The 25,916-nt window shown below is 47.8% G+C and overlaps 1 protein-coding gene across 13 annotated transcripts in view; it reads right to left on the bottom strand.

Moving 5' to 3' along the window:
- Positions 1 to 25,916, bottom strand: part of POR (cytochrome p450 oxidoreductase) — a 61,610-nt gene that overhangs the window by 15,858 nt on the left and 19,836 nt on the right. For 8 of the 13 annotated variants that reach the window (XM_073315679.1, XM_073315673.1, XM_073315669.1 and 5 more), the window contains 5 exons: positions 21,112 to 21,304; positions 5,485 to 5,533; positions 4,427 to 4,555; positions 2,956 to 3,105; positions 785 to 909 (listed from right to left, as the gene is read on the bottom strand). In XM_073315679.1, coding sequence (XP_073171780.1) covers positions 785 to 909; positions 2,956 to 3,105; positions 4,427 to 4,555; positions 5,485 to 5,533; positions 21,112 to 21,290 — 632 coding nt within the window. In that variant the 5' untranslated portion in view covers positions 21,291 to 21,304. Of the gene's footprint in view, positions 1 to 784; positions 910 to 2,955; positions 3,106 to 4,426; positions 4,556 to 5,484; positions 5,534 to 10,061; positions 10,124 to 21,111; positions 21,305 to 22,108; positions 22,161 to 25,916 lie in introns of those variants that run through there. The other 5 variants (XM_073315674.1, XM_073315672.1, XM_073315677.1 and 2 more) reach the window with 2 other exon arrangements.

Consider the following 25,916-nt stretch of genomic DNA (forward strand, 5'->3'; position numbering starts at 1 on the left):
TTCAGACCCGGGCCATGTCTCCACTTGAGCAATATCATCAGTGATTCAGGCAGCAGCCATACAAGAGGGTGCCGGTCAGATACTGGTGAACTCCAGTTCACACAGAAGAATGTACAGCAATGCTTTCTGCACTTCTGGGTTTTTCCTCCAGAGGTTTCCTCTCCACACCTGACCCTCACTAATAAGATCAGAAGCCCAGGTGGGGAGTCTGCAGGCAGCATTACCTAGAAAGATCAGTCAAGGTTTCGGGAGGCCTTTATTTTATTGAACAGGTTTAACTTCAGACTGAGAACACTTAAGGCAAGCTCTGGGCTAATGCACGTTTCCATTTGCTGGGATAATCGCAGGAGTGACTGCACCCGTGCACGTAAAGGCAAATCAAAAGCTACAGTAACCACAGCGTGTCAGGCAGAGACGGACGTGGGGGTTGAGGGAGACACAGAGGGGTCCAGCTAGTTTATACACTTAAAAGCTAAAAAATTTTAGCTACACCCCGCTGCCTCTATGAAAACAGCCAGCTCCTGAGGCACAAGGGATCTGGCAAACGACGTGACTCTGAACCGAACAGCAATCCCACAGGTCTCTGTCCCAGTGAGGACGTAAAGCCCACTTCCCAATTCAACAGACATCCTAGCCCCAGCCAGTCCCTGCTAGGTACATATGCTAGTTAGCAGAACGTTAGCCCCCATACGTTTTATATAGAGACACACACACAATATGGTCTGTTCTTCTGTGCTTGCTCCGAGCCAGCCAATGCTCAAAGCAAACATCCAACTCTACTCACTTCCCATCATCATCTCCCATGCCGAGCTCAAATATCCGTTGGGCTCCAAGCTGCTCCAGCCTCTTGTCCACGTATTTCCCCATCGCGTTGAAGTGCTCGTAAGTCTTGTTGCCCAGCCCAAACACCTGGAAGAGAATGACAGTCAATCAGATGAAGTCAATGCATTAATTCAAAAACCTCACGCCAAAGAGGATGGCTATAAACATATAAAATCTCTATCAAAAGGAGTCGGGGAGCCCATTTGGAGGGCTCTGGCTGGCTAAGGAGGTAGGTTTTCTGTGGCTATAACCTTTCACCACTATTGTAGGTCACTGGTTCAAATTCAACCCAGCTCCACAGTGACCAAAAGCTGTCCCCATCTCCTGGTTACTTGGTGTTCTCTGAAGTGAGCTGGGGGTTTCAGTTCCTGAGGGACAGAACCGTACTAAAAAGCACCCCCAAACTGGCTCCTTTTGAGAAGCCTCAAGAAAGAGGCCCAGCACTGAATGAGCCATGAGTCTGAACTGTCCTCTCCCCCATTATAAATAATCTGAATATCACCACCTTGCTCTTTCATAGCACTTTTCATCAGTAGATTTCAAAAGTGCTTTGCAAAGGTGGTCACTTTACAGATGCAAAAAGAAAAGGAGTACTTGTGGCACCTTAGAGACTAACCAATTTATTTGAGCATGAGCTTTCGTGAGCTACAGCTCACTTCATCGGATGCATGCCGTGGAAACTGTAGCAGACTTTATATATACACAGAGAATATGAAAAAAATACCTCCTCCCACCCCACTGTCCAGCTGGTAATAGCTTATCTAAAGTGATCATCAGGTGGGCCATTTCCAGCACAAATCCAGGTTTTGTCACCCTCCACCCCCCCACACAAATTCACTCTCCTGCTGGTGATAGCCCATCCAAAGTGACAACTCTTTACACAATGTGCATGATAATAAAGTTGGGCCATTTCTTTATTATGGCCCAACTTTATTATCATGCACATTGTGTAAAGAGTTGTCACTTTGGATGGGCTATCACCAGCAGGAGAGTGAATTTGTGGGGGGGGGTGGAGGGTGACAAAACCTGGATTTGTGCTGGAAATGGCCCACCTGATGATCACTTTAGATAAGCTATTACCAGCTGGACAGTGGGGTGGGAGGAGGTATTTTTTCATATTCTCTGTGTATATATAAAGTCTGCTACAGTTTCCACGGCATGCATCCGATGAAGTGAGCTGTAGCTCACGAAAGCTCATGCTCAAATAAATTGGTTAGTCTCTAAGGTGCCACAAGTACTCCTTTTCTTTTTGCGAATACAGACTAACACGGCTGTTACTCTGAAACTTTACAGATGGGGAGACTGAGGTATGTTGCGGGGAAGGGACTCGCCCAAGGTCACCCCACAGGCCAGTCGAGCCAGGGATAGAACCCAGATCTCCTGACTCCCAGTCTGGAGTTCTGTCCACTAGGCCACACTGGTTCAGGCACATGAGTGGGAAAGAGTGAGGGAAGTGGCACCTCTTCTGGGGCCAAACAGAGCACTTGGCTATACATCTCTCATCAATATCCAGCTCTCTAATCTACCATCCCTTCCATTCCATTGTCAGCGATGGACATCTTTGTACCGTATGTTATACCCCCACTGGGGTGAAACTACCTCATTTGGAGACCAAGCAATGGATTATCTCATGCTTTGCAATTCTGGGTACCACCCAGCCCAGGAAATCTGCAGGGGAGGTAGGTAAGGCAGTTCCATCTCAGCAATTATTAAATTTAAATACAGGAAAGAAATGATATGCTTCTTGGAATGACCTAATTTGCAGGAGAATATCTGGCCTAAGGCTGTCCAATTAGCCTGCTAAACAATAACAGTAGCCTGTAACTTAGTTACAGCCTTCGCATTCAAGTGCATGCTAGACGCCGTCTGCAGCAATATGGACTCAATGATCCTTCATGATGCAGAGGGGAAGGAGGGAGTCATGAGTCATTTTTTAAAGCACACAGAACCATGTTTGCAAACATGCAGCACACAATGGTGAGCCCCTGACATAGACATGCAAGGCATGGATGCAAGGCATGCAAACTGAGATTGCATGCTCACTTGTAAATTCATGTCTGATTTGGGCATATGCATGGGGGACTTTCATGCCTAAATCAGGCATAAGCAGTAACGCAGAGCTGGTTTACTTACTGCAAATTTGAGACCAGTCAGGTCAGTATCAGTCTCCTGCAGCCAGTCATAGAAATCCTGAGCATTGTCTGTGGGATCACCCTCTCCGTACGTAGCCATGCAGAACACAGCCAAGGAATTGTCAATCTCAGAGAGGTGGCTCAGATCAGACTAGAAACAAGGCCAGAGAGATTAAGTTCCTTACATTATGTAACACTTCTCAACTTCAAGGATCCCAGAGCAATCATTGTGAACGTTATTACGGTGGGGGTGGGGGGGGAGAGAGGTTCACATCACCACCACTAAAATGCAACTGCCTCTGGTGTGCAATGTGGCAATTGTCTGGTGTTACTTTGCATTGTTAACCAACAGGATTGCGGCCAGGACACTGCGGTTAACACTCTTACTCTTCAGGAAAGCACCAAGGAATATTCTGAACAGGCTATGAATGGTGAGACCAAATAGCACCTCAGAACCCTTCAGGTTGCCTGGCGACAGATTCCCAGGGTAAAGGTGACCTATCAGGTCACCAGAACCGAGGTGTCCTCTGTGATACAGAGGTGGTGGAACATCTGCAAGGACTTCGGAGCACTGATTCTGGCCCCAGCTGAGAGATTTCTCTCACCCACTGGTTCTAAGAGCATGAGGTCCAATTCCTCTTCGGAGCGAAGGTCCTCTCCGACTCAGATCCCAGAGCAAGGTGGCCTCCTACCCAGCCAGGCCTCAGAAGAGGAGCTTCTGGCTCACTTCACTTTGTAAGCAGCTATTATTGTCTATACTCTTCAGCAGCACATCTGACTGGCATGCCGAGGTCACAGAGGTCTCCGTTCAGCTAATGGAGGAGCAGGACCCAGAGCGGGCGAGCTCTCCAGAGGCGGCTAGCTCATTCTTTCCAAACGCCCCGCAACAGCTTCCTGCTTGTTCCCACCCTTTCACTGCCCGGCATGATCTGCCCTGTTCCGCTCCTGCTCTTGGCACAATCGAGCCAAGAACCTGCTTGAAGCCCCAGAGCACACCCAAGCTCGGCGGCTCACGGCCCTGCCCCGGTCCCACTGCCAGAAAGGGAGAAATCCATTGGCCCAATCTCTCCTCCCAGCAGACGGGAAAAGTCTGGCTCTTTGGGGGACCCTAAAAATGGTTGTTTCAGTTCACGATTGCTCCCCTTTTTGGAATAACTCTGTAAAGCAGGTGGTGACCCCCTCCTCGTTCCCACAAGAAGCAGCACATCACTCTCCAGGGGCTAAGGCCCTTGATTTTGCTAGCACTAAATGGTTCAAGGACACATTCCTCATCCCTGTGCCATATCTTACTGGGCCCACAGTTACTTAATAATTGCTGCAAGCAGCCGATGCTAACAGCTCTTCCCCTTCTTTGTTAATTAATAACACATCCCTTCAGCATGCCCGCGGGTCGCAGGCACCACTTACATATCCTTCGCACGCACGGAATTCGATAAGAGTAAAGATGCTGTGTGCAGCGAAGTTTAACTTACCATATCGTACTCCTCAGGGTCCGCTGACATGCCTCGCATGCCGTACCGATGGGCATCTTTGGAAAGGCGGTTGGAAAACTCCTCTGCTGTACCAGTCTGGGAACCATAAAACACCACGATGTTTCGCCCCTGGAAAGACAGAGATGCAGTTACACACGAGTTGCTAATTTGGCCAGTAACTGGAGTTCAGGAGCAAGGAGGGTGTTGTCATGGTTAAAGGAAAGGACCGGGAGTCAGGAGTCCTGGATTCTATTCCTGACTCTGACACAAACTTGGGCAAATCACATCTCTGGGCTTCTCTGCAATACCTACGCACTGGGACTGGGAGGCTAAATTACTGCTCGCACAGTGCTTTGAGATCCACCGTGGACACCCGCAAAAAAAACCTGCTACGTTATTATTCTGTGAGGGGGTTGGGGAGCGATGAACAGTGTGTGATTGGAGAACAGCTCCTTTGAATAGGAACTCCTTCGAGCAGAAACTGGTCATTCTGAGGCGTTTGGAAACTGGTCATTCTGAGGCGTTTGGTAGCCGGTGCTACCACAAATAATGATCAGCCACGGAGTTTAAGGAATCCACCATTTTCCTCCTGACCCCAACCTCACATTACACTTCCCTTTGTTGCTAAGCCCTCACCTGAATTACCTCTCTCTTCAAAGAGGCAGATTTCATCTGTCTAGTACAAAAGGATATCTGCAGAGAAACAGCCCTGATTTCCCACCCTCCTTTTTTTTAATTTGACTAGCCTTCCAGAACTCAGGTACTGCACAAAGATGCTCATTAGTAGCAGGACCGAATCCATCTCCCAGCAGCTCACTGCTGATGCTAGCTAGACAGCTCAGCTGCTAAGCAGCTCCTGCTTCTTTAGCGCTGGAGGGGTCTAGTAACTCACACAAGAAGCTGCCCAGCCTCCCCCCCGGAGTGCCATGAACAGTGGCAGGAATTGGATAGGCAATTCTCTCACCATAGGGAAGGAAGAGGCCTCCATCCCCTCCACACTGGCTAAACAGGAAGAACCTGCTCCTTCACAGCCTCAGAAAAGAGAAAGAAAAACTTACCGTTTTCTTCATCTTCTCAACGAAGCTGGTCTCCCTCACCGAGGATGTTCTGAAAGACAGCAAAGGCCTCCCTTTCAGTTGATGTGTAATCCGAAGAGAGGCAGAATGGGGCAGTCAGAGCGTGGAGCAGGAGCTTGCTACACATGGCTAGGGAAGAGATCCGCTTCACAGAGGCGGGATAAGGCTACAGAGGGGAACAGCCTGGTGAACATGTCCCGCTGCCATTCACAAGGGCCCAGGTGCATTAATAACCCTGAGATCCTACCTACATGGAACCTGGAGCAGGATGGGAGTGATGGAGCAGAGAGGACTTTCCCTCACCACCCTGAGAGATGAGATCAGCCCACTCCAAGAGCACTGGCAGTTGGATGATCCGCAAAGTGACATGTACTGGGGAGACCAATGGGTGGGGAAGAAAGGGGAGGGGAAAGTCAGCCCCAAAAGGAGATGGGCAGTAACTTACACACACACACACACCCCTGTTTCCCCGTCCTAAGCTCCCCACCCTAAAATGCAGACACGACTCAGGATTACAAAACAATCTATTGAATTAGCTGAGCCTTCTGCCCCCTGTGCCTCCCCCAGACTGGGGGACACTGGGCTATGGATTGAGACTGAAACACTTATGTTGGAAGCATAAACCTCTTCAAGGTGGTAGGGCCTGACTACTTCTGTTCCCTCCTTGATCTTCACACGCTAGCGTCACTGGAAACCAAGAACACACAGCGAACAGTGATGCTCCCTCTCTCCCAGACACTGTTCCCCGTCTCGATTATTTTCTTGGTTTAATTGCCCTAGCTACTGAGATTACATCACTGCTTTATGAATCCATGGGTACACCCTCGCCTTGAGCAATGGTGCTTCCACTTTGGCCACAAGAGACAGACTGAGAAGGACAGCAGAAATAATCGGTCACTGGGGTTGGGGCGCCCATGGGAGTCAGGTGCCTAACTCACTTTGGCACTTTCATAAATCCCTCTGGGCGCCCAGCTGCGTCTTCAAGCACCTAAATCCCTTTGTAACTCTAGCCCAAGGACTATTTAATCTAGAAAGCAGAGCTCGGATAGACGTCTGTAAACACAGCAAGTTGCACAGAGACGTTCAAAATCGAATGCTTTTGTTTAACCAGCCCCAGAAGGCACTCAGTGAAGTCACACAAAGGAAACAATCGAAATGCTTTTATGCAACATTAACCACTGAACTCACTGCAACAGGAAGAAAGAGCTCAAGTGGAGAAAGAATTAAAAAAACAACAACAATTAATCATCTATATGAATAAAAGCAGCATCTGCACTTAAGCTAGCGAGGATACAGACTAGAAGGGGTTGCTACTCCTCATGCTTCTAAGTCCAGATCCACACTACCAACTTTGGATGGCCTACCCAGATCAGTCAGAGGTGTGATAGGGAGACATCCCTGACAGAGACAGCTGTGCTGGCCAAACCCTACAGAGCAGACAGTTCTATCGATCACACTGTACTTTTGCTAGCATAGCTTGCTTTACTCAGCAAGGATGGGGGCCTGGGATAACTGTACCAGCAAAGCGCGCCTAGTATAGACCTGGCGTGAGTAAAAGCTGATCTCCAGTCTGGGATTGGGAATAAGCTCTCCTTCTCCCACCGGCGCTGCACCGGTGGGCGGCAGGCGATGACCACTGCTAGAGATATGCTACCAGACTAGATGTGCAATTATTCTCTTCTGGTTTGGCAGTCCCTACGTTCAGGAAGCCTCGAGGACCCCGGCTGGTCAGTCGCAGGGCTTCTTCATCTCAAAATCCAGCCAACAAGCTGAACAGACATTTCAGTTTGCACAGCTCCCCGGAACTCCCGCCCCGTCTCGGGCAAACCTCAACGTGACGCAAGCTCGGAACCTTGCAGCTCAACACAGACCTCCAGTTCAGATGGATTTCCACCCAAGTCCCTTCAAACGTCCTTTCCCACCTCTTGGCTGAAATGATCTGTTCTGAGATTCATTATCCTACGGGGTTCTCATGACTGCCCCACACCGACATCCCCTTGCCGGCGCAATCCATGGGGCAGGGCTGAGGAGAACACAGGACAAGAGAAGGGAAGGATGAACTTCTTGCTTCTCTCCAGAGACAGTAAAGGGATGCTCTTTCATCCGCTTAGCATGAGAACAGAGTACATTTTAAACACATCTGACTCAGAAAGCAGGCACATCGGCCCGTAGGCGCAGCTGCCCCTCATTACAAAGCTTCTGGGACAAGCCTGTGTCCTGTGGTTACCGCTTGAGCTGGGGACTGGATGTGAAGGAACACGGCTGCTCTGCTCACAGAACGAACCAGCGGGTATGTGTATGCTGTGATAAAAAAACCCACAGCACCAAGTGTCAGAGCCTGGGTCAGATGATTTCGGCTCGCAGGGCCAAATGGCTACATTGCAATTTTATAGTCCTGCAGCCCAAGTCAGCTGACCCGAGCCAGCTGCGGGTCTTTCGTCACAGTGTAGATGCATCCAAAGAAGCAAACACCTGGAGATCTCCTTGGAACAGAGCTGTGCTTCTGGAGAGACTGATTACTGATCAGAGCTACCAAAAGTCCCTTGCAAGCAGGTTGCTGCCATCTGAGGGCTAAAGTCTCCTCTCAGGCCTTGTCTACACAGGGATTTCAGCCACTGATGCAGGCCTCTGGTATAGACACAATTTATACTAGCATAGTCCAATTTGTATCAGTGCAGCTTGCTCCACTTTGAAACAGGGACAAACTCCGCCAGTCTAAATTGTGTCTACACTAGGGTCATTAGTGGCTAGAAAGACAGTATACACAAGGTCTCAGTCACACCAGTGCAACTGCACTGGTCTCACAAGGGTGACACTGGTGAAAGCGACCCAGATGACTCTGGAACTGAATAGAAATAAACTATATGAGACTGTGATCCGGTCCTGGGAACCCCAGGAGAGGTGGCGGCTTTCTCACTATAGTCTTTTCCCAGACAGAAGGATGAGTGCCAGCCGTTTGCTCACTCTCATTCACCACATGGGGCTTTAGCAGCACGCAGGAAGCAAGGAGCATGGGACGCGTTCCCATTTCCCTTTCACGGTGGAAGAATGCGAGGCTGGGTCTCCCGTGGGAAGAGAGCCGCCTCTGGGCAAAAACAAGAGGCTCTGGCTTCTGATCGTGTGAGAATGTGCAGAGTTCGCTAACAGTTTCCTAACCCGTGCAGCCCCAAAGGAGGGATCCCAGAGAATGTGTCTGAGCACATCCCCAGCACAAAGAGGGCTTTAAATAAATCTCTCTCCAGGCCTTCTCTCCCCACCCCAAAATAATGAACTGCTACAGCTCCCCTCACTAGGCTCTGACTGGACCCTGTTCTCTTTGCAAGAAATAAGTCCCTTGCAGCTACAGGTTAGGTGTCAGGGGAGAGAGAACTGTGCAAGGAGGTCTAACTGATTAGAAGAAACCAGCATCAGACAATGATAGATCCACGTAGACATTGTAACTTACACAGCAGCTGTACTAGACCAATTTTAAGGGAAAGCCATCAGGGGATTAGGTTGTTAGAAGCAGTTACACAACTTAAAACCAAAAGAAAATATGTTTCCATACACAGTATGTAGAGTGTGTATCTTATTTAGATACACACTCATCTAGCGTTTAGCTATTGTGGTGATGGGCGCTCCATAAACACCAAACAAATTAAAGACAACAGGTTTTGGTTTTTACAACCCACTGCAGCACCCTGATAGACCATGAGAACCTGAATGTGAAAATGAACAGAAATGGATGATAAAAGCCATACCAGAAGTCTATTTTCATTGCCCCAAAAGGAGAGCGAACCAAAACAGTAAACCTAAGGGGTGAAAAGTACCGTCAATATGTACAATGCTCTTTTATTTCTAATAGTCTACGGTATAGCTTGTACCACAAGTGAGAAACAAGGCAGAGGGAGGGGGTGTTAACTTAACCTACATCTTTAAAATATACAACTATACAGACTATGCTTCTCTCACTCTTCCTACCAACATCCAAGAATGCAGAGAGCCTCCTTCAGACTCTGTCTCTTGTTCGAGTTTAAAGCCAACAGTTCAAAAGAGAGAAATGCCAACGCAGCCCGATGAGGGTCTGGAAGTCTCCAGATCATAACCATCCACATCCCAAACTCCCAAGGCAGCAGCCTCCCAGCAGAGCGGTCTTGTTTAGTTACCAACTTGCAGAGCTCGCACTAAGATTAAGCAATTGCTTAGGGCCTGGAGCAGCTCAAGAGGTCCCCCTATTATTAGTATGTATTGTGTGGGGGGCCCCCAAAAATATTCCTCCTTAGGACCCCCAATGGCACTAACTTGTACGTATTTTTCAGCACAAGATCCTAGGTCCAGATGTCGCTCTGAGTCAGAAAAAAAACAGAAACTGCCCTGTACACCCTCCGTCCCACTGGACAGAGAGCAGTCTCTTGTACTTCTCAGTCTGAGTAGCAGTTTAGGCAGAACCTCCTTTCCTCTTCTCTTCCTGCCCTCAGAGTTCAGCAGGGAGATCAATACACAATTACATGTAGCTCTTGAGAGAGACGCGGTCCTGGGATTAAGATCTACAGATTGCTTGATCGGGAAGATTGACTCACCTCCCCAGAGTCAGGTCCTCTTGCGGTACCGAGTACAGACATCCCATGGTTAGGGTGGAAAAAAGGCAAAACGAAAAGAATCCCAGAGCTTTTGTATCCGTCCGAGAAGGGAGAGATTTTAACTTAGCTGTTGAAAAATGTGCACACAGGCCTTTCCATTCTGCACCTCTCGGAGCTTAAAGCCAAATCGCCAGTTTCCTTTTGTTCCGGAGAACGGAGCCTGCATGCCAAGTCCCTACACAGGTCATGGTTGGAGCAGTTCAGTTCGCTAGGATTCTCGCCGGACGCTTTGAAAGTTACCGAGCAGATCCACACAACCCTGAGAAACTGCAACATCTGGCAGCAGTGGCAGAAAGGAATTAGGAGTCGAGAATGAAACCTCCCATGATTCTTTGCAGCACACTCTTCCCCCCCACCGCCAACTTCCCTGCTTCTGTATGGAAGGGGGGGATAAAACTCCCTCCCCTGTACCCTTGTTACCTCAGCAACAGTTTATATCATAGCCGCTTTTTTCATTTTTTTTTTTTTTTTTTTTTAAAGGAAACCATGTAGGTTGAATGAAGCGATTCCAGACACCAGAGAGGCGGCGCTGAATGTTACTATGTTAGTGCCATCCATTAGGAAGAAAGGCTGTATTGATCATTGCGAGTTTGTTCCCTTTGGGGTCATATTAAATTAAATTAGAGATGGTCTCGCTCCCTCTCACCCCCCGCCCCTAATAAGTTAACTAATCAAGCTGAGAAACTGGAACAATTCCTAAAACTAGGAAGCCCTTTAAATACAGGGAATGAATCTCTTTAACATTTGAGGATACAGATAAGCCAGTTTCCGTCCCAAATAATGCTGCAGGATAGATGGAAAATAATTACATACCAGCTAACATGTCTCAGCATAGTCTCCATCTAACAAATACCACAGCAGAGAAACAGGAATGCACTAGGGTATGGCGAGAAATCTAAGATCACGAAAAACACATACACTGCCTTGCAAAGAGCTAGCTGCCCAATAATTCCACCCAAAGGCAAGTTGCATACTCACTGGTCCATGAGACTATGGAGATCAAAGGGACATTCCTCTCTAATGACATCTGCAGAGCAGACGCTCTAAAAATGCTACCCTAACGGTTTCAATTAAGTCTTTGAATGGTCAAAATGCAAGCACACTTCTCTAGGTTTCAATGTGCTCGCCTGCCATGAATGGCCAATTATGCTGTGTATTTATACACAGTCTTTTGTACAAAGGTCTCAAGCATTTTACAAACATTAAGCCTCACATCCCATCCTGTGAGGAAATGACCTCCATTCTGCAGAGGGAAAGCTGAGGCATAGAGGAGTCAAGTGACTTGCCCAAATCAAAACAGAAAGTCAGCGACTGAGCTATGGAATAGGCCCAAGGAGTCCTGATTTCTGTTTCTGTGCCCTAGCCGTGACAGAATGCTGCCATTCCTACTGTGGCAGATCGCATGTATTGCTGGATGCTCTCCATCCGCTTCAGACTGTCCAGAACAGGATCTTTGGCTCAAGCTCCGTTTCCCTAGTAACCATAATAATCTCAACCGTGTCAGAAACACAGTTGTACAGTAGACTCCCACCACACATGATGCAAGGCACCATCACATCCTCTTCTGCATTATCAAATCAAGAGAACATTTTCCATCTAAGAGCAATCTAAACATCCCAGCAGCAGCTCATACTAAATAAATCCTTCTGTGAAGTAACAGTGCACAGACACCTCCAGTCTCCCTCCCAGCTCTTGGTTCCGCTGTTCAGTTTGTTTTGCATGGAGATCTGGGCAGGCTGTAACCTCTAGCCCAATGCAATTAGGGAAGAGCCTTGATTTGCAGCATTTTCTCCAGTAGGGCATCTAGGGATTATCCCCTTTGCAATCTGGAGAACTACTCAAATTCTTCACTTACTGAAAACTACATCTCCATTTGGGATTTAATCCACCTCTCGAGTAGCAGCAGTTTCATATCCAGGATGTCTTTTGGACTAATCTATCAACAGTTCTCTCCTTTCACGGGCAGAGGTGAGGTCCTTTTATCTGGCCTTTTCCATCCATTGTGGCAACGATTCAATTCCATCCCGTGAGTTTAGGCTACAAACTAAATTGCTCCATAATCAGCATAGACAGACACTGAGCCAGCAACCTGACTCGATGCTCACTGCCCTGACGCAGGCGGTGGATGCTGAGCAAATAGCTAATACCCACGAAGACGACAGGCAACTGGTGGTTCTTCTCTGTAAATGGGCACAGCCCTGTTGTGAGTGTCTAGTGCCAGTGAAGGAGCATATTAGTAAGTGCCATGTGAATCAAAGCATCGTGAAGAAATCTGCCAAGGGATGCAACCAATATAATGTGCCTACACTGATTTTTCATGACTTTAAAAAACAAATGCACGGCACTGCTGTAGTTACAGGTTGAACTGAGAGAGGTAGGAAACAAACAGCAGCTTTATACCGTGATAGGACAAACGTGCCCACAACGGTCTGAGGAGTGGTATTAACACAATGCAACCTGGGAAGGCTTCTGCCAGCCATGAGGGAGGAAAATCACAGCACTGAATAATGTAACAATAAAGGTCTGGGCTTAAGTCATTGGTAGCTTCAGGCAAAAGCCAACTGCCCATGTGGGCCTGATTCCCAGAGGCACTGAACAATTGCAGCTTGAGCTGAAATCCAAGTGAGTTGAGGGTGCTGAGCATTTACTAGGATCAGGCCTTCTGAGTCCTGCCTGGTTAATATACCCAGCTGAGACTGGCTGACTAGTCAATCCATTCTCAGGGTCAGGGTAACCCATCAAGAGGGCTAGGCTAGCTGCCAGATCTTGAAGCCAGAGTTAGTAGTAACTGATAGACTGATTCTGCAATGCACCGATTTTGCATATTTATCAAGTAGGAAACCCTACCCTGGGCTAGAGGATGGGAGGGAAGTAAATCCACAGATAAAACAGCCTCACTCATTCGTTTCCCTCCAGATTCCAACTATCCTAAAAATGTAGCTACAATCACAATCCCAGGGCCCCAATCCAGCTGCAGCCTCTAGTTTTGCCTTTGGTGGCAGGCACGCAGCTTCTGGTGTCACTGGCTTACGGCTCGGGCAATTGGTAAAGCCTCCAAGCAATTTGCTAACATGACTTATGTAGCCTCAGCCTGTCACTGCAGCAGAGCTGACTCTGGATTGCACGGGAAGAAGCCATTTCGAGGCTCATTTCCCATCCCCCTTTAATATCAAAACAGATAAGACTTAGGGTGTGTTACCGAAGTCGCAACATGTAATTGTGCCAGACACACCAGTGACAGAGCAACCTTGCAAGCTGCCTTCATTCAGCTGTTGGAAACGGGCAATGTCCCAGTGGGCAGGAGATGTTCACACTTCAAGGGAAAACAGGAGGTACTGCTCTTCCACAGCTCCTAATGGACCCCCCCAACCCCCCAGTGAAGCAGAAGTGCAGCCGCACAAGGACGACAGCATAGTACGTACAGTGCAAAGCTGCTAGAACTAGAATAAGTGACAGTGCAGGATAAAGGGGTGAAAACCCCCTGAACCAACTCACACTGGCCCCAAACCTCTACCACATTCTAAGCTAAAAGCCCATACGCCTTGCTCAGGTTTAGCGGGGAAGAGAACAGAATGTGTGTGGCTGGATGCTTCCACCATACAAAGCAGCACAGACAGGCCCAGTGTTCAGTGCAGAATGGATGGCCTGTTCCGCTGGGAGACACAGAAGGGCTGCTAGGACATGAGCTCCTCTCATCTCAAAAAGAACAGGAGTACTTGTGGCAATTCATCAGATGCATAGAATGGAACATATAGTAAGACACACACACACACACACACACACACACACAGAAGGTGGAAGTTGCCATACAAACTGGAAGAGGCTAATTAATTAAGGTGAGCTATTATACGCAAAACAATAAATGGACACAAATCTGATATCAGGAATCATAACATTCAAAAACCGTTAGGAGAACACGTCAACCTCTCTGGCCAGTAAAAGACTTAAGGGTGGCAATTTTGCAACAGAAAAGCTTCAAAAACAGACTCCAACGAGAAACTGCTGAGCTTGAATTAATATGCAAACTAGATACCATTAACTTGGGTTTGAATAGAGACTGGGAGTGGCTGGGTCATTACACATATTGAATCGATTTCCCCATGTTAAGTATCCTCACACCTCCTTGTCAGCTGTCAAAATGGGCCATCTTGATTATCACTACAAAAGTGTTTTTTTTCTCCTGCTGATAATAGTTCATCTTAATTAATTAGCCACTTACAGTTTGTATGGCAGCTTCCACCTTCTCTGTGTGTGTGTGTGTGTGTGTATATATCTTCTTACTATATGTTCCATTCTATGCATCCAATGAAGTGAGCTGTAGCCCACGAAAGCTTATGCTGTAATAAATTTGTTAAACTTTAAGGTGCCACAAGTACTCCTGTTCTTTTTGCGGATACAGACTAACACAGCTGCTACTCTAAAACCTCTCATCTCAAACACAGTCCTGATGAGATCTGGAGCTGGATTCTCCCCAGCCTTGCAACGAGTGTAATCACAAACACCTGTGCAAAGTGAGTGTGAAAAGGTGTCACCCAGACAGCAGTATTTTACCCAGATGTAAATGACTACACAAGGTACAGGATGGGGGTGAGGAAATCAAGCCCTACAAAATGGCCAGTGGCTCTCAGCCCCAGAAAAGAGTTGGCCAATGTCACAAAAACAAATAAAAAAGCCTCACAATGCCAGCAGTCTCTGCTTATGGGTGATACAGAAGCTCAGGATGGAGACTCAATGGCAGATCTATGGTGCCTGCCTGCACTAACCACCGCCCAAATGAGTGTTTCACTCCTTCATTTTCATAAGCACCAAATCATCTTCTCAAAACAAAAATATAAAACTATGGGCAACAAGACTCCTGCAGATAAAAGGGAGGGGGCTTTGGGACACTCCTTCCAGCCAAGGGGCCATGGTCTTACAGTTAAATCCTTAATACAGGGCCAAGCTATCTGAGAGACCATCACAGCCCTATGTCTTATTGCAGTGCCTGAGATGAATCCGGTGAATACTGCTGGCCATCCCATGCTATGCAACAGAGGATGGGAGACAGGGTTTTCTCCTATGACCCCGGCATGCCTTCTTCCTTCAACACACATCAAATGAGAAGCGCCAGAGACTCCGTGAAGTCCTTTAGGGATGTTGCTAATTGCTACCGATTTTACATGGAAGGTGGTCACATACTGGGGTGACAGGCAGCCGCGAACAGCCCAAAGAGAGCTAGATGGATCTCAGGGTTCCTCTATGGCATGTTCCTCTGCAAGGTGCAGGATCGTCTCCTTTGAAGCGCTGTGTGATTCACATTCACAAGAGCTGTCCCTGGGAGTTTTAGCAGATGATGGGACAGGAATCTAATTCAGTGTCCCAGTTTGCGGGAGTCTGGCAATACCATTCCCCTAGCTACCCCAGCTCCCATCATGAGAGATCGGTTCTTATTAAACTCCCCAGAGATGAAGGCTGGAGCAGATAAATACACCAAGGGTGACCAGATAGCTAGTGTGAACAATTGAGCCAGGGTGACTGTGAGTGTGAGTAATGGGCCTATATAAGACAAAGCCCCGAATATCAGGCCTGTCCCTATAAAAATGGGGACATCTGGTCACCCTACATACCCCATTCACAAGCAAGCCCATTGTGGGGGGAGGGATGCTTGAATGGTCCAAGGAAACTCACAGGTTACAACTGAAGTTAGGACAGATGACAATTAGTGAACAACGACCATGCATAGTACCAGCTGCTTCTCTCTCTCTCACACACACACACGCACAACCACCTCTCTGCCCCATACAGTGACTTCATTGCAAGATGCTTGCGAACAACGTGGGCTCCTCCCTTTAAACTTCTAGCCAGGGCGCGAACTTTCCTCTTCCTGGTGAGATCCATTTTCCTATGGCTTATCTGAAGCCATGCTGTTTCCTCTCTGTTAGTATGTGACATTTCGCCCCGGGGATTTCACAACCCACCTCACTCCTGGCCTCTCTTCTGCGCAGAGACTCAGGGCTGGTCTATGCTGCAGCACTGAAGTGCCGTGATGTAACTCCCCTGTGCAGATGCTGCGGGCACGAACTGAAAGGTTTCTATTCCATGTTACCATCGTCCTCTTCAGACAGGATTACATTAATGAGAACTAGAAACCTTTCAGTTCATGCCCGCAGCATCCACATGGGGGAGTTACAGCAAAGCAACTGCAGGGCACAGCCTCAGTTACGCCTAACACTGGGGCCAGATTAAAGCAGTGGCTGAAGAGAGATTACAATGAAACCCAATGCCCTCGTTTTCACTTGTGACCCACAACAGAGCACAGGAGTGAAACACCAGCCTCGCCCGGACCCCCTGTCCTTCAGTTAACTCACTCTGCAGCAGATCCAGGAGTTTGGGAAAGATAAACGGAGACAAACATTCATTTCTAGTGCCTAAATCAAAGTTGGTGTTACATTCACAGTAACAGAAGCATGGCACCCTTGCTGAAATTCACCTCTGTGCAGAGGGCCAACGCAAGGCATCTGTGGACCAGTTAAGCCTTGTGTCAAGGGTGCTCATTTGACCATGCTATGGACACTTCTTTCCACAGGCATTCTGCGATAAACCGTAATTCTTGCAGTAGTGAAAGGATACTTCAAAGTAAAAGACACTAGTAATCACCAGCACGGGGCCTAAATTAAGTGGTGCGCAGTGGACAAACAGAGAAACCCATTCCACCGAAAATACTAATGCACCATCACATCTGAGACAGTAACACCATCTGAAGGCAGGAAACTGGGCAGAAATCAAGATCCAGTCTCCTTGTCTGTATGCATTCTGTGACCACATGACAGACCCTACCAGAATACTGGGGACCTGCAATTTAGAAATTATTTGCAAGGTAAATATTTTGTATTTCACAAATAAGGTGAAATTCATTCCAAAACAAAGGCCAATTCACCAAAGCCACTCTTACGAAAAGGTCTTGGTACTCCCTGTAGTCATCTTGGACCAGGGAAGCGTCTCTCGGAGCTACAGTCTCAGCAGGTGAGGACGAACGCAAAGGAGGCTGAGGCTGATCCTCCTGCAGTGTAGCGGGTGGATGTTCCAAAGCTTGCAGGCCTTGAGCGTTTTGCTCGGTACTGAAAACATCCTCCTGGGACTCCTCATGGAGCGTGGTAGGAGATCTAAGAGACTGAGGAACCAGGGAGGATCTGGAAACTAGAAACATGCTCCATGGCTTCCAGTAGGGCCACTGGTACAGCACAGGACCCCAACCATGAGTAAGGTTTCCTTTCTCTGGAGTGTCTCTGTATCTCCGGTGGGCACCTCCCTTGACGGAGGAGAGGAGCGCGGTCATCTGTCTCAAGAGCAAGGGGCATAAAAGCCTACCTCAGGCTCCGAGCAAGACCCTGAGTCAGCCCATCAGAGTGGTGCCATACCAAGCGGTCCCGAGGTCGAGGTGCACTGTTCTGGAGCTATTGGCACATAGCTCTGAGATATCCAAGTAGGTTTATCCCAGGACTGCACTGCTTGAGAAAACGCCAGATGGTTGAAAGCTTTATCCCCCTGCAGTGCCGACTCACTAGCTTCAGGCAAGTCCGTAGCTGGGGCCTGAGGATGCACCGTCACCGAGTGAGTTGCCTCCTGTACCATCAGGGAGCCTGGCACCCAAAGGCAGAGTAGATCTCATGCGGCCAGACGTGCCTCTGGCATTGTTGGTACAGAGATACTTTCCTGTTGCAGATGTTGTTGCCCAGAAGTAGTTGGTACAATGGCAGGGATCAGCTGCCAGAGTTGATGAGCCCTGATGCGAATAGGTCAGTACGGGGAGAGTCTCTTGCCAAAGGGCCCCTTCCTCTGTCCTCCTGAGCACTTACTGATCTCAGCTCTTTAGACAAATCAGCTCCTTGGCATGGGGAAGGGGACTGGTGCCGACATCCCAAGACAGTGGCCGGAGAGGCATTCCACACCCAGGCTGAAGAGCCCTGTGCTGCATGCCCCAAGCAGTAAGGCTCAGAAGGTAGATGCAGGGCAGCCTCCATCTCAGTCTTTCTTCGTTTGAGGTTTAAAAGTCCCTGCAAATTTGGCAGCGGTCCCTAATGTGACCCTTGTTGAGACGCTTTAGGCAGGTGGAATGAGGGTAACTTACCAGCACAGGTCTTTTGCAGCTGGCACGAGGCTTAAACACTGGAGATCATGGCATACCCTAGTATTGGGGGTCTGCGCCCTGTACAAAAGGGGAACTGATGCGCCAATAAAACAATACAAATAATAAATGAAACTTATATTAATCTAAACGACTAACAAGTGCCAACTATTTATAGTAAAGCTGAGAGATTCCCCATAAGGGGATAAACTTGCAGAAGCAAGCCAACACACTCCAATTACCGATCACAGGCAGTGAGAAAGAACTGAGGGGGTCCGGGGCAGCTTGGCCCTTTATACCATCATGCGGCAGTATGAGGCAACAGAGGCCACATGCGCTGCCCCAATGTTAAGGGAAAAATCCCTGATTCTGGGGCACTGGGCACGCACACACACGAAGGGGAATGGACACGTGCACTCAAAGAATTCTGAATTTCTTAGCTTTTGTGGGGTTGACATCTTGATTTTAACGTTGCATTAATGAAGCTGGGCTTTGTTTATAAAGGAGGGGAAAAAAAGGACAGTAATAAAAAATACCGATGGGGAGAACTAAGGAACTGGCTAGAGGGGTATGCACAAACTGAGCACCCAGCCCCAACTAACACTGGGAAACATGGTGCCCAGGGCTCATGCTCTTGATATGGTCCCTGATCTAGAAGAATTAGAACATTGTAGGGCAGATATAGGAGGCCCAAGAAAGTGAGGCACAAAGACAAGTCATGGTTAAACCCCTGAATGCTTGGAGTGCTTTTCGGATTCAGTAACTAATAAAGGAGCTTCCCCAGATGCAATGCTTGTGTTGCCAGAGAATGGTTACCATTTTATCTGATGTGTTTTCTCTTCTGTACTTGCTATTAAAAGCCACATTCGCTTAAGAGCGACAGAAGCAACTGCTAAGCAGGGCAAGGTCCAGCCTGAGGCTTTCAGACAGGCTGCTCCTGTCTTGCTGGATGCTGGCACCAGTAAGGGGAGTAATGGCCAGGATGTGGGCCACTGTGATTCAGCACCTTGCTCTTATGAGGTGTTACAGAGCAGGCAAGTGCAAGGCAAGGAGAGGGTGAAACGGCCCACAAATAAACAAAGGAGACAATCATTAACTCTCCTCCTCCCTCTAGTACCTGTCGAGAGCGAAGAGATGTGGAGCAGCCCTCTAAGCATGCACAACTCCGCTGACTTCAGTGGCATCACAAGCACTTGCAAAAGGCATGTATTTGGCTCTTTGGGTTTCAAAAGCATTCAGTTAATCCAGCTCTATATTCTGGTCACAGGCCAGTGGGTCATCTGATTAGTTCTGTTAATGATTCCTCTATGCCGGAAACTCTGAAGAAAGGTCTCCTGACGTTACCCCACCATGCCAATCCTTTTGTGAGGTGTTCTTTGCCCCAAACAAAGGCCTGTCTAAGTGATCGTTGCTTCTCCGACGTTCCCCCCCACACTGTCAGAGAGCCTCCATCCACCCATATGGCCCCACATCACAGTTCTTCTGAAGGAGGATCCCCTTGGAGACATCAACGCCACACCTTAGTGGGTGGAGTCAATACTGGGAGATACCACGGCTGCTGCACGGGAAGGAGTCTACTGAATTCACACTGCCACCCAGGAAATTAATTTGATTCCTGGTGTCTCACCTTCCAGGCTGCAGAAATCAAAGCAGTGGATGACAGTGAAGAGAATAACCAAGCAGGGCAGATTTTCTTCTCCTCGCTCTGGAAGTATGTTTAAAGCAAAGACTAGGTATAACGGCTGACTTTATTCCTGCTCTACGTGGCAGAGTTATGAGTGGCAAGCCCCCACGTCCCACCCAACAACTCAGTGGGACAAGGTAAAGACAAGCACTGACAGTACCACCTAACTACTCTCTGGTAGCGGGAAAGCCAGTTCTTCCCCTTCTGGCATCCCAGCGGAGTGAGGCCAGTCATGACTTTCCCACCTTGGCTGGTAAGAATAGGATTTACATGCTAATCTCACTTAACACAGAGGAGCGGGAGGAGGGGCAGAAAAGGAGGGGAAACTGAAGAAACGTTATGACTGTATGTGATGGGGCACACAAACCCCACACTGGAGAAGAAAGGGTTAAGGAGCTTCTCTGGGCCCAGGCAGCCCCCCCCCCACCACACACACACACTTGCAAAGCCTGCACAAGCCAGTAAAAAGGGAAGTTGAGTAACACAATGGCAGAGAAACAACAGAAGTGAGCTGACCTGTGCTCTTAACTGCCGAGAAGGAGCTCCACAGGGGCACCTGCTGATTGAAGCCAGGTAATACTGACCTGACCCAGCCTGCAAAGCATAGACTGGTGACTTTTTGAAAATCAGAAACTTTATCTGTGTGTTCCGTTATTTACTTTACCCTGTGGGAAGAGAGGGGCACTGGCAGGAAGCGATCCAGGGAGGCACCTGCATAGCACCTCAATGTACAGGGCCTAGCTGCCAATCACTGGGGCCCCAGATCGGAGCCCAGTGGAGAGGGTGAGCTCAGGCTCTCCTACCAACCCCCAAAAAGGAGACAATGACAAAAGTCTATCCCTCACCAAGGAACCAAGTTGGGAAGACCCTGAAGGTACGAGGGTCCACACCCAAGACCTTGATGCAAGAGGGGGAAGTCCTGAAGCCCTTGCTGATTTCTGAAGACTTCTCCATCATAGGACTCTGTGTAACCCAAACAAATTAGACTTGAATTTGTGACTCGGCCGGAGTGCAGAGACACTGAAATGACAGATCACCACAGGGCGACTATATAATGAGAAAGGGGATCACCCGGGAGGAAGACAACCTACCACAACCCCGCCTGACCACTAGGTGTGACTAGCGGTGAGCATTCCCCTTCACAACATACCAATGGGATTTAGAAGCACATTTATGCCGAGTTCATCAGGACAGTCACTTACACTGGCTGGATTTTGGTGAATTCAGGGATTTCTTCCTTTTTCTTGCGGAAGAGGAACCAATAAGAAAGGAGGCCAACGATGAGTGAGAAGAGAAACACATCAGTCATGCTGAAGAGTGCGCCCTCCGGGACAGAGCTCTCAGGAGTGGGGAGAGTGGAGTCCATGGCAGAATCCCCCATGGCAACTGGCAACGCTAGAAAGGGGAAAGAGGGAAAAAAATAAATTACATATAATCAAAATGCCAACCGTGCCAGAGCATCACCGGAATGTGATGGGAGAGACCTAGGAAAAGACCTCCCAGTACATGCTGTGTTCACTATAGTTTTCAATGTCTCAAGAGCTAGCCCATCCTTTAGGAGATCATTCCACAGCCTAATGCATCTCACTGCGAAAAAGAAGCCTTCTGCTATATTCAGCCAAAATTCCTACTTTCAAATTGTATCAACCCTAGCCAGCTTGCACTCCATCCTTGGCATAAACACCTTTCAAACAGCTGTAGCCTTGTGCCTCTCCCAGAGGTCCTCATCTGGCTCCCATCAACGTCAGCGGCAAAGCTTGTGATGGGAGCCAGATCAAACTCACAACTGGTCCTTGCCCCAGTAATACATATTCTGGAGGATTCATTTCCTCCAGCCACCCCAATCATTTTTGTTGCTCTTCTCTCTTGTATCTTTCTGGGGCAGAATTTACTGCCATATGACTCAACCACACCAGAGCCACGGAGAGAGCCTGTTACCTTCCTCCATAGCAGTGCGATGCCTCGTTGGATGCATCCTCAAGCTGTGTTCACTTTTGTTTTGCTTCAAATTCATGTCTAATTTGCCATCCACTAGCACCTTTAGGTCCCTGTTGGCACAACAGCATTCGCATTCCTATTCCTCAAGATGAATCCCAGTTTGTTCGTTTTTGCCCACCTTTCTATTCTCTCTAGTAAATCCAAGGTCCATTTATACTATTGCCTTTGCACTCATTTAGTATCTGTCAGGTTTATTAATACCTGCTTTTTCCTTTCTTCTAGATCATTAAAGTGGCTAGATGAAGACAGATTTCTGAAATGACAAAGAGCAATGTAATGGATTGGATGGGACTGTTCAAAGAACACCTCGATGTTGATTTGCATGCAATTAATCATGTGTTACTGATCTATTATCAATTATTCTTATTCCCCCCCCCGAAAAGCATCAAAAAAGAGCTGATCGTTGTGAGCACATTCGGACTAGCAGTTCCCCTGATCCATCTGGCTAAGGTACTTACAGAGGCTCCCAGGTTACATAAGACCTGACTTAGGCAAATCCGCACTCAGGTTGCGTAAGCTAGAAATAGGAGGGCTTTTTTGTTTGTTTTTGCACATAATGGTCGGGTATATATTTCCGACTTACGCAAAATTCAAGTTACGCAAGGCATTCCAGAACGGAACGATAGCATAAGTCAGGGAGCATCTGTATTTCGCCCTCATTACCACATTAGCTCAATGCCTCACAATCTTTAATGTATTTATCCTCCCAACACCTCTGTGAGGCAGGGCAGTGCTATTATCCCTATTGTACAGGTGAGGAACTGAGGCTCAGAGAGGTTAAGTGACTTGCCCAAGGTCACACATGGAGTGTGTGGCAGAGCAAGGACTTGAACCCAGGTCTCACAAGTCCCAGACTGCTACCTGAACTACTGCCACCCTGCCCTTTGAGAATAAATAGCTACTGCTTTTCCTCTTCCATTGTTTCCCCAAGCTACCAACTCTTAGCAATCATGCTTCACACTGGAAGATTAGTTTCATGATGGGCAGAACAGAGTTCTGAGTGGGCAAGCAGATGATTAACTTGAACCATGATCCATGGGGGTAGAGTAGTGACAAAGTTGACAGCGGGAAGAGTAAGCAGCACAGGTCATTGCAATGGTAGCGTCACATTAGGAAACTGGCAGAGCGGTGATTCACAGAGCTCAAGAGAACATTGTAATCAACTAGTCTGACCTGCTCTTTAACCCAGGCCAGAGACCTGCCCCAGAATTATTCTTAGAGCAGTTCTTTTGGAAAAACATCCCATCTTGATTTTTAAATGGTCAGTGACGGAGAACCCATCACAATCCTTCCAATGGTTAGTCATTCTCACCGTTAATAATTTACACCTTATTTCCAGTCTAAATTTGTCTAGCTTCAACTTCCAGACATCGGATCATGTTAGACTTTTCTCTGCTAGACTGAAGAGCCCATTGTTCAATATTTGTTGCCCATGTAGGGACTTAAAGACTGTAATCACGTCACCCCTTAACCTTCTCTTTGCTAAGCTAAATAGATGGAGCTCCTTGAGTCTATCACTGTAAGGCAGACTTTCTAATCCTTTCATCAGTCTCACGGCTCTTCTCTGATCCCTCTCCAATTTATCACTGTCCTTCTTGAATTGTTGGCACCAGAACTGGACAGAGGATTCCAGCAGTGGCTGCACCAGGGCCAAATACAGAAGTAAAATAACCTCTCTACTCCGCCTCAAGATGCCCCTGCTTATACAGCTCAGGCTCACATTAGCTCTTTTGGCCCCAGCATCACACTGGGAGCTCCTGTTCAGATGATTATTCACCACAGCCCCAAACTGTTTGCAGAGTTGCTGCTTCTCAGGATAGAGTCCCTCATCATGTAAGTGTGGGGAATTCTTTGTTCTTAGATGCAGAAATGATGTGATTAAGGTAACTCCCCCTCCACGTGCCAGTGGACTGGCTCTATCCACATTGCAACTGAACACCCATCACTGGCCCACGTCAGCTAACTTGAGCTCACAAGGCTGGAACTATGGGGCTGTTTAACTGAGGTGTGGACGTTTGAACTCCAGCTGGAGCCTGGGTTCTGGGACCCTTCCTCCTCGCGTGCAGGCTCTGAGGCTTAAGAAAGTGGGTGGGCGTCAGAGCCCGAGCTGCAACTTCAAAGCACTGTCTGTACAGCGATTTTAAAGAGCTAGCACAAGCCCCACTAATCCAAGTCTGTCGACCCAGACTGGTAGGCTTGCTCCAAAATGCAGCGTAGAGACACTCCCACAAGCAGAGTGATCCCCTATTGTGTTTATTATCTAGAAAACACTTTGAGGCCACCAAAAAATTTGTTGTTAGAACCCTTCTAGTGGGATGTTACTGTGGGACTATGGCGAATTGCTGAACAGCCCCGCTCTCAAAAGTTACAAATCAGCACTTCAGTAGAGGGTATAGAGATGCACATATGCACCTTGCAGTGACATTAGACAGGCCTTTCAGGTGCACGAATCAAGGAGCTTGCACTTCCAACGTTGCAAGGCTAGTTCAGGAATAAACACAGAACAATTGATTCTCAGATCTGTTCAGAGTTTTATTTTACTAAAGAATTTAAGAATGCGATTCTACTCTGCGAAGTGATTAAACAAGGAGTCCCATGATGTCGTTTTCATTGTCTGGACTGCCTAAAAGTGAAGTTTTTTTTCTAGCCAGCACCCCTGCAAACTAACTCTGAGATCTGAGTGTTAACCGGGAGGTAAGGTTTGGCTTTGTACATTACCACAGGTTGCCCTGAGCCAACTGAGGTGGGTCATACCATAGATGCAATTACAGAGTAGGCTTTATGATAAAGCCTCTGTACCTTGTGCCAAGCAACTTGTGTTTTAGGGCTCTCTCTTGTTCTCAAGGATGTCTGCACATCTCCATTGATCGTTGACATGCATTGTGTGCCAGAGTTGCAGGGAGAGTTTTTAGGCTGCTGGCCACTTTTCAGGGACATTTCCTGCCAAGGACTGTGTTTGTACTAATGACTTAATTGACAGTAATTCACTAGTGTTACGGCCTGGTCCTATGACCTGTTGAGCACCCTCCACTGACTCTGAACTCAATGGTGGAGGGTGCTCAGTACCTTTCAGAATCAGGCCCTTTGATGCTCCCGATTCCGTGAAATGTCTGGCACTGAAGTTTGACGACTTTTAATTAAAGACAAATTAAATGTGCATGAATTCACTGCTGTAGAACATTTCTGTGTGACTTCACAATGACCCCAACTATACATGTGTTTAGGGACCAGACCTTCTAAATCTAACACAATACCAGAGCTCTAAGCCTGAAAAGGGACCATTTCAAAGTTGAATGGGCTAAAATATAACCATGCCTAACATATCCCCCCATTACTTCTTAATTTGTATTATATTGCTGCCTAGAGGTCCCAGCTGAGATGGGGGAAGGGTCCCCATTTTGCTGACAGAGTAAATAGACAAGGCAGAAAAGGAAATATATCCCACTTCACCAATGGGAACCAAGGCTCAGATTTTCAGAAGTGATTGGTTATTTTGGGTGCCTCAGTCTTTGCCCATCTTGAGTCACCTCAGAGGGGCTCACAGTTCCAAGTGCCCACACTCTGTAAACCAGGCCCTTTCCGGTGTCTCAGGTTGTGCCTGTTTGAAATCTCCCCTGAAAGACACAAGTGATGGGAGATCTCTGAAGCAGAAATGCTGGTTTGGCTTTGTGCAAAGGGACAGCGGATGTTCAGAAGGGTGGATGTGACATCTGGTGCTTGGTCTTGCAGTCCTTCCTCATGTGTAACCCCACCGATGCCCATGAAGCTACTCAAATGTGAGTTGGGGTTGCAGGATTGGGGACCCTCTTTATTTTCTGCATGGACTGGCAAAAATGCACCTTGCATAAATATCTATCTAATCAGCTGCCTACTTGTTAGAAGGCCTTCAACTTCCTCCTTTCTTGGGCAGATCAGGGCTATAAAATAAAGCAGCTACCATGTTCAGTTTCCCATGCAGGAGTCAGCAACTTCCATATGTACTTTTTGCTGAGACCTTAAAGAGAAGTTG

Source organism: Lepidochelys kempii, chromosome 17 (assembly GCF_965140265.1).
Source record: "Lepidochelys kempii isolate rLepKem1 chromosome 17, rLepKem1.hap2, whole genome shotgun sequence".
In the NCBI taxonomy this organism is placed as follows: domain Eukaryota; kingdom Metazoa; phylum Chordata; order Testudines; family Cheloniidae; genus Lepidochelys; species Lepidochelys kempii.